The 9315-nt window shown below is 46.9% G+C and overlaps 1 protein-coding gene across 2 annotated transcripts in view; it reads right to left on the bottom strand.

Annotated features, from left to right (window-relative positions):
* ENTPD1 (ectonucleoside triphosphate diphosphohydrolase 1) overlaps nt 1-8832 on the bottom strand; it is a 300189-nt gene extending 291357 nt beyond the window's left edge. Inside the window, exon 1 of one of the 2 annotated variants that reach the window (XM_078643531.1) lies at nt 8211-8832. In XM_078643531.1, the coding sequence (XP_078499657.1) occupies nt 8211-8226 (16 nt within the window). In that variant the 5' untranslated portion in view covers nt 8227-8832. The remainder of the gene's footprint in view (nt 1-8210) is intronic. The other variant, XM_078643530.1, reaches the window with a different exon arrangement.
* Between the last annotated feature and the right edge of the window lie 483 nt (nt 8833-9315).

Here is a 9315-nt window from a genome sequence, read left to right as displayed (position 1 = left end):
ATAGCGACTGGGAGTGGTGCAAACTGGAATGCTACACCCTTTCAAATGTAGGGTTTCTGGGACATTCAGAAAGAGGTAACAGATTGTCAACATCTACTGGCTTGTTGGTGCACTGGAAATAAATCATATGGCACTGCATTGTAAAGTTATTGCAACACAGAGGAAAAGCTCACTGTAATGTATGTCAATCTGCTTGGTCCCAGTCGGACACACCGGGGCCACTGGCCCAGCCGCTGAAGCCCGTTACAGTATTTTTGCCGTTATCAAGCAAAGAAAGAGTGTTCAGAAAACAATTTCTCCCTAATTATTTAGTTACCTCTCGGAATTAGCCATTGGGCCACAGTTTCGCCACTTCAGGTTCTCCACCAGCTCGCAGCGCCCTTCTTACAGACCCGGAGGTGCAAGTACATCCATGATTTCACTTGCTCCGCAGCGATAAAACTGTGGAATCAGCTTCCAGATTAAGAAGAAATTCTGACTTCAATCCAGCTACTTCCACCTCTTGGGGGGGGCGGGGGGGGGGTCTTCGAAAGACAAGAACTAGGGCTTCTCCACATGGCAAAGCGCCCAGCAGCCTTTTATCATGACCAGCATATAAAATAGGGTCTAGAAAGCTATAATTCATAAGCAACTGATTACAGCCCAGGCCTGTGAACTGGTGTTGTCGATGAGTGGGCAAACCATGAGCTTGCTGGTACTGAGGTAACGCTCGGAATGCAGGCATCACTGCTATAAAAGAACAAAAATGTAAAAATATGGAAAGCATGCTCAGCTGCACTGTATGGATGGTATACATGAAGAGGGGCATCGCAAGCAGACACTAAATGTCAAGTGCCTGCAGGAACAACCGCAAAGTCTTGAAGGCTTCGCAGGCAGGTGTTCTAGACCAAATCAGGCCACTAGTGTGTGGTGCCGGAGGAAGGTACAATAACAGGAATAAAGGAGATGTATTTACCAAAGTGCGCACTGAAATCCTAAAAGGAAGAGTCAGACCAACTCCAAGAACAGCAAGAAGTAACTTTCTTCTCAAATTGCAGAATCCACAAAAAGAGAGTGCTAGTCTGTGGCACTAAATATAACCTCCCTTTGGAGAGTATGATTGCCGGCTTTGATTGTGCTTACAACTAAATCTTTCCAGACAGAGACCTTTTTTGTCCATGGTTTTTTCCTTGCATACCATTACAGGACAGAGAGGATATCCTTTGATTTAAAGAGAGTCGCGCACAAAGCCTGTTTGTGCTCGCTGATTAGATGTGCAAATTTGACCACCAGGAATTCCATGGAAGCACCTCTGCATGTTCCACTATTTCTGGAAACTGCTACACAAGGGGCTTTTTCATGTGTGTGGAATTATATATAAAAACCCCATTATTGATCAGGCATTCCGGCAAACAGCAGTAACGCCGTGACAACAGAAGGCAACCCGCTGGCACTCAAGAGGATGCCTGCTCTGAGAAGGCCCCGCTAATCTCAGACCATCAACATGCCTTCATTACCCAGGAGTCGAAGTGCATAACAATACAATATCTGGATCACTACACCCTGGTTACATTAGGAAACAACCCAAATATAGCCTGTGCATCTGCACTTCAGCAGCAAGCCACCACTGCTTGGAGATCTTTTATACAGGATTCCCGCCAGCAATCGAAACAGCATGTCCTGAGAAAAACAGTAACCACAACAAATGGGGGCAAAGTAATTGGTTAACAACGACATCTGGCACACAGATAATTTCACCTACGCAGTTTGTTGGTGGTCCCTCAGTATTTCCACATATGGCCAAACTTTTGTGTGTGAGATTTCTGATGCTACAATTCGTATTACTTGGTTGCTCACAAAGTATTAAAGATCACGTAGAAGTGGCTTTTTAGCACTGGGTCTTTACAGCTGAACCTAGCAAATACACAGACAACACGTTCCATATTTAGAGAGGTGGCCCTTCGGCCAGGCACAGGTGCAAAAGTTGCTTAAAATGGCACACTTCCCTAATATAAACTTGCTCATTAGCAGCATTGTTAGCACGAATTAATTTTAGGCCAAAGGGCTCTTCCATTTGCTTTGGGAAAGAGCGCAACACTTTTTGGTGATGCAACGCCACATTAAGGCCTTGAATGAATGCAACAAATGACCCATCTTGAAACTGCTCTGCCTAAGCTTCACTGTAAAGTTAGTTCATGCATTTCTGCAAGGAACAGTTGCATTTAAACTGCTGTATCAATGTCATGAGATATGCGCTGCCTGTCATAGATGTCTATCAACTTACAGCTCTAGGAAACTATACCTTTTCTTTCCATCTTGCTAGACAACTGCTTAGTGGTTTTTCTGGTATTAAATCCTTAAGAAGCAAAAGTACTTCAGCTGGATATTCAAGGTTTACTTAGCATACATCCACTGCTCCCGGGGATCACGTGAACACAAAGCAACATTATGTGAATCGAAGATTGTTCGTGGAGTATTCCAGTACTAGTCATGGTGCAGATTCAATAGCCTACACAACTCAAACAATACCTACGAAATAAGCAAACATACTCCTAGGTTGTGGGCACCACCTTCTAAGAACAGTCAAGGCACCCTTCATCTGTCCTTTAATTATCAACATTAAGTATGCCAGGATGGTTTACCAGCCTCACAATAACTCCTTACAAGGTCTTTCAGCTCTTCGACTTGGTCTGCTCATGGGCACCGTAGGTGGTAGTCAAGAGTGTGATGGAGCGTCATAATTGACACTTAACTAGTAGAACAAGGTCAGGAAAGCTCCAGTAAAGTCCATCTGGCCTCCACACCATTAAAACTCCTCACCATCAGCGCTCCGCTGACTTCCTCAGATGAACATGAGAGAGTACACAGGAGTTTGCTTCTCTTGAGTGGCTGCAGTAATTTTAGTGAAATCCAGAAGATAGGTCTATAGTTAATGGAGTCGTCTTGGACACTGCTAGTTTGGCTGCTTACTGTTGGCGGAACACAGCTTGGCAACTCCATCTCCCTAACGTTACATTCCAACTACCCACCAAAATGGTTAGAAGCAATTCATAAAGGCAATGCAATATATGCCCTTGAGGGATTTGATGTTGCGTTGCCACTAACCAGTGAAGTTGCAACCACCAAGAGTGAGAGCATGGGCCGATGGTTTAACTTAGGATCCAACCACTCCATGCACAAAACAGAGGCCCAGCCTTAGCCACTGTAGGCTACTCAAGATGAACTCCTGTTACTCCATGTGGCTTCCTCTTCTGACTCATTCAACAGATATTGCACATAGTAAGACCTGATTTTTTTTTTCTTCTGTCCACTCTACTTTATTAGGAGGAGAAATGGTCTAGTGACTAACTGCCAATTTTGGAGCCTACTAATATGGGTTTGAACCATGTACTTGGTACCTGCCCACAAATATTGAGTCTGGGCTAATCTCTTACTCTCCTTGTGCCTGCAAAAATAAATATGTGATATTGAAGTTGCAACCAATGGAATGTTATTGTGTAATTAAAATCTGTGCTTTAAATCCACACTTTATGTACAGGATCTCGGCCCATATGTATGAACACATTTTCCCGTAGAGACCGAATGGATCAAATTTTTGATAGCTCAAGCCCCTAGTACTGTCTCCCATTGCAGGTCATGATATACAGATTCCCATCTAGAGTTGTGTTATAAAATTGTTTTTAAAAACACAATATGCACGTACAGAAACATCTAAATTATCATACCCACATAAGGTTCACACTTCTTACACCTATATTCCGGTCTCAAAGCCCCTCCTGAAATAGTGACCATCTTTTTACAACTCTTATAGAACTCTATGAACATGACCAGACTTCCCAAACTTCACACACTTCAAGACAGTACTGCTTGCTCAAGTTGAAAATTTCCTCAATCCGAGCCTAGCTCTTATTTCACATCCGAACTGTTATGCAGCTTGGCACTTTCACATCTCTTTTTAAAAAACACAGCAGCAGCATCTTCTACAAAAAGTACATCTCAACACTCACCCCTTAAGGTTGCGACTTTTTTTCCTTACCACATTTTATATTTCCCTGCTAAACTCTGGCACCAGGAAACCAAAGCAAGCTGTAGCAATACAAAGGAAGTTATTGGAAGTTCAAGATATTTAAATGCTGCAGAAGAGCACAAGAAATTAAATATGTCAGTGTTATATTGCAGCGACTTCCTGTTTCATTTTTGTAGACTTTAGGTCTAGCTACTCAACTACACCATACTCACACTACAACCACAAATCACCACTTTGAATCACTAAGCCAAACACATAATTGTGGTAAATACTGTGAGAAGTTGCCTTCAAAGCTTTTATCTGCTCAGTCACATTTTCTTCAGGTCAGAAGTCACTATAAATGTTGATTCAAACTTTAAAATGAGACATAGTAGGCATGAACATCCAAAGATAATAATACTCATTGAGATGGGCCAATCCACGTTAACAGTGAAAAGTTAGTTCTGACACTACACCATTCCACGAGCAGCCATGGAAGTGTGCTTCAACAGTACTCCTTTGTCGGGAGAACATCAGTAATGCCCATGGTTGCATGCTGGGCATTTTAGTCACCACTCCATTTGGGCATCATACAAAGCAGATCCCGCACTGGTATGGCACGGTGTAGAGAGTTACTCTTTAAAAAAACCCTGAAGCTAAAGCATTGTGGCCTTCCACACGGCACCATTTCAAGGTGGACAAGATGCTGGAGACGAAGTCTTCACCCGTAACCAATAAAAACTAAGAAGCAGTGTCTTAACTTATCACAATTGAGGCACTGTGAGAGAGTACCCAATCCTGTCCATATTCTAAATCTGGTGACTGATCTACAAAGTTAATGCTTGTTGCTAAAGGTACTTAACAAAATGCGTGTCAGGGGTGGTGGTGGGGGTAGTAGAAAGTGAGACAACCCCAACAACATGGACTTCCCATCCATTGCTAAAGACAGATTAGCTCCGAGTACACAAGATCAAAGCCTAGGAAATGCTTGTGGAGTTGTGACAGTAACCAGGAGTGGACTGGAATGTCCGTGAGGTCTGGACTGGGTGCCTCAAGAGGCCTAGCCAGGATGTCCCTCGAGCAGCCTGGCACACTGAACAAGAGCTGTTTAGAAGGGCCTGTGAGAAGACGCTATGCTCTTAGATGGCTACTAATAGTGAGCAGCTACAATACAGAACGTACCATGGCATTTTACTGTTCGTTCAGAAGTGGACATTCCTGTTCAGAAACAGCATCTCGTTTCTGGGCATAAAAAAGTTGACAGGGTATACCAGAGGGTGGGCAGCCCATTCATTGAAGGATCAGTTCTATGTAAGCCGATATTTCCAAAGACTGACCATAAACAGTCCTTTTTGTTGTTTATAACAGCAATGGCGCTGCCGTGTTTCTGAGTAATGCGACAACAACATGGTAATGGATGAAATCTTTGTATTAATCTCAGCTGCTGGCAATCGCTCAGACCGCATCCTAAGCATTGCTTTTTGCCCACTGTGCTACCTCAGTTTGGACCATGCCATATGCAAATCAGTCTTGAAGCTGCTCCAAGGGGAACCGTCCAGCTCGAACTGCCAAGCCATGTCCTTCCAGAGTCACAGTACAAGCAACCTAGGACTGGTTTCACCCTGATAAGGCCTCCTCAGCCAGGTATAGCTTGATTCCAGTGGCACAATGAGCACAGGACCCACAGCTGGGAATGCCCACAGCACTTAGGACATCGACAACAAGGTGATGGATGTTTCAGTGTAATGGAATTTCATATCTAGCACTAACTGGGCTAACAACCACTGAAATATTGAAGTATCCCTTGCTCACTTTGCCACCGGATTCAAGCTAGCCTGGCTGATGAAGGGTGTTACCCTGAAACCGGTTCCAGGAGTCTTGTTACCGGTCCAGGAAAGACCTGGCTTGGCAGTTTGGCTGGACTGTTCCCATGAGGCACAGGGTCAAGACTGATTTGCATATGGCTGGGTCTGAACTGGGGTGGCGAAGTGAGCTAAAACACAATGATGGATTCAACCCAGATCTGCGACTAGGGGTGAGTGTCTGAAAAGTTTCAGCGCTCCGTCCATCATCTCCTTGTGTTTGCATTGTATCCTAATAGAAGCTGTTTTTTAACATTTTAAATGCTATTTTGAGGAAAAATAGGCCTAAATCATATCCCATCTGTTGCCATGTGGAAAGAAAAAGCCAGGTCAAAGATTCCAGAGTGAGGTGCCTTTGTGAAGTTTGCTACCACACATGACCACAACCATTAGAATTCCAGGCACCCATCTGACCACTGAAAACACGTGCCCGAGTACACATGCCTGAAGACACTCTCCCTCTAAAATATTATGGATTAAATCTGGGTCATTGCAGCAAGCATGCACGTGCGTTAAGTATAACATATTAACAATATACTGTTGTAGCAATTTAAAATAATTATAGCGTCGAGCAGCGTGTGACATCATATCAGGGCTCAAGTAGATTACGACATACCTGCAGAAACGAAATATGCATCTTATTCTATTTCTTTTAGATTGTGCACTCAAAAGCTCTTTATCGTTTTAGATCAGCGTCATTTTGTAAATTATTACAAGGTAGCTCTTGAACGGGTTCAGACAAGCGACAATACAGTCCTCCCAAAAAGTATGTGTTTCGGAAAAAAGTGAAATGTTGTGGGAAAAAAGTGAAATGTTGTGGAATGACATACTCTTAGCCACGTTCTCATTAACTATGCACAGCAGTGCCTCGGGGCAACCACAAAACGTCCACAAGGTCAAAAGAAGGGCACGTCATCATGATAAATTGACTTTGAGTTTCATTCCACTGAGGTAGTACAGGTGGTATTGAGATTTTATGTCAACCAACTGCATACAAATCCTCTTTTCCTCTGTTAGCTTCTGCGTCCTTGGGCAGACATAGTGATTCTGGTTATATACTACACCGATAAGGTGAATGTTGGAATTATTTATTTAGGAGTTTTATATAGCGCTGGCTAGCCCGAGGGTATACTATCAAAGCGCTTACAAGACATAGCATTGATAGAAAAATTCAACATAGTATAACCTTACCGGAAGGAATAACAACAATGCCTCAACGTATATGCATCTCAATGAGAAACAGACAATCCAACATTATCCATCGATTCAGCCCAACTTCCCAATGGAGTGTACAGTGGTAAATCTCGATTGCTGATCAATCATTTTTTTTCCTATAGCGCCTGCTAAAACTGAAGGCTTATGGGAGCTTCACATGAAATGCATAATTGGAGTAACTGGAGGAAAGCTATCAAGCAGTTGGGGCTTTTTGTACACCCCAGGGCAGGCACAGAGCAGACACGCGCAGATAAGCTGCCTGCACGTGGGGAGGGGGGCAGTCTGGCCGGGATCCTGTCTGACAGCCAGGACAGACTCAAGGGCCAGAGCAGATTTTAGAGAAAACGCCTCTTCACTTTAACATGGTGAAATACGCTCTTAGGAAGCAATAAACTTCCCAAATCTACATTTGAGAGAGTTGACCAGAAGGGTTTCTGGGGACTGAGATGGGGCAGGTCAGAGGTCAAGGTGAAATGTTTAACTGAGGAGATAGAATGTGGCAATGACACCAGCCTACACTTCGAGGCTGCTTGGGGAGGCTTGTCCTTGGTGCCCCCTCCCAGCCTAATATTCAGTGCACACTGCAAGAACACATGCTGGTTGAGGTCACATTACATCCTGGACTTTATAACTCCCACACTAAGCATCTTAACACTACAGAAAAATAGCCAAAAAGAAACCTATGGTACATCACAACACAAGCACCTTCCGGGGGTCATCAGTGGCCGCTGCCCACCCCAGCGCCTGGTGACCCAGACAGACTCACTCGCTAAACAAACCGCTGCTACGCCAACAACGGGAACGGAATGTGGAGGGGGGTTCACAGTCACGCACAGGAATCTCCTAACTTCAGAGGTAAGGGGGGGGGGCTGCGCAGAGGAAAACTGCATTATTCAGACGATGCCAGGAACTGATGCGTAAATGAGCCTTGGTGTTTGGGCCCCAGGGTACGAGTTTCAAAACAACGCGAAAAGCCACAACCCCGCCGTGAATAGGAAGTCTAAATGAACACACACACACACGTTCAATGAATATGCATAAGCTGTGAGGCTTTTGTGTCAAGCTGAGGCAGGCGCACGAAGTGGTCGGGTTCCTGGAAAGTTTCCCTCTGCCTCTTGGAGCCCGTTAACCCCTGGCGCCCCGCTTACCCCTGGGTTGTTCCATCAGCCTGGGTTCACCTCTCGCCGCTCTCTGCTCGTGCTCAGCCTCTGGGGTGCCTCTCTGAGGGAAGCACACGAGTCCTGGCTATTTAACGGTCCATGCCGGTGGGAGGGGTTTCGTTCCCTGGACTCGGAAGGAGCCGGGCTGGTGTGCGGCAGGTCAGCGGCGCTCCTTGCGCGCCAGAGCAGCGGCGGCGGCTGGGCCCCCGGCCGGCCTCCTCAGCGGTCAGCGCTCCGCCGGGCCCCCCGAGCAGCTCGGCGTCTCACGGGGCCGCTGGGTCTCCGCTCCGGCCAGCAGAGAGGCGCCGCAGCCATCCTCCATCCCTGCCCGACGCTGCCAGGGCTCGGGGAGGAGTGCGAGGGAGGGCGAGCGAGCGGCGCTCTTAAAGCAACCAGGCGCGTCCTAGCTCGCCGGCACCCTCCCACCTCCCCCGGGCAGGCAGGCCGGCATTCTGCAAGCCGAGTCGGTCTGTCGCTATATCCACCTGTCCTTCACCTTCATCCCTCACCCAAGGCAGGTTATGGTGTCTCTCTTTGCAATGCGTTGTTGCTGTTTGCAAGCAAGGACAGAGCACACAGGGCTCGTCTTCGGCGCAGGGAAACGCAGACTAGCACAAGCAACACATACTTCAGGGCCAGGGAGCTAAACACGTTTCACCTGCGGGGAGAGTGGGAGTGACGCAGGTAGCCCCCTCCACACAGGTGCGCGGCCGCGCGGAAGCCGCCACCTGGGGAGGTGTTTCATGGAGGTGTCTGTGCCGCAGGAGCCGGCAGGAGCCGGCCGCAGCACGGCGAGGGAAGCCGCTGCTCGGAGCCAATCCGAGGCACGGAGCGAAGGAAGAGCCGGGCCCAGCGCCAGGAAGCGAGCGAGAGGCAGACGTAATCCTGCGGGAGTGCGTCGGTGCGAGGGATGCTGCACCCCGGCGGGAGGGCGGGCACGGTGCGCCCTCTGTTCCTCTCAGATAACCTCAGAGTGCCCCCCTTGGTGCGGGCAGAAGCAGAGTGGGCGGGGGTGAGACTGACGGAATGCGGGGTGGTATCTACGACACCGAATCTGTGACAGCAGTGCTTGACAAATATGGCATTTTCTTCT

Source organism: Lissotriton helveticus, chromosome 5_1 (assembly GCF_964261635.1).
Source record: "Lissotriton helveticus chromosome 5_1, aLisHel1.1, whole genome shotgun sequence".
Taxonomy (NCBI): domain Eukaryota; kingdom Metazoa; phylum Chordata; class Amphibia; order Caudata; family Salamandridae; genus Lissotriton; species Lissotriton helveticus.
This window is presented reverse-complemented; position numbering and strand designations above follow the sequence as displayed.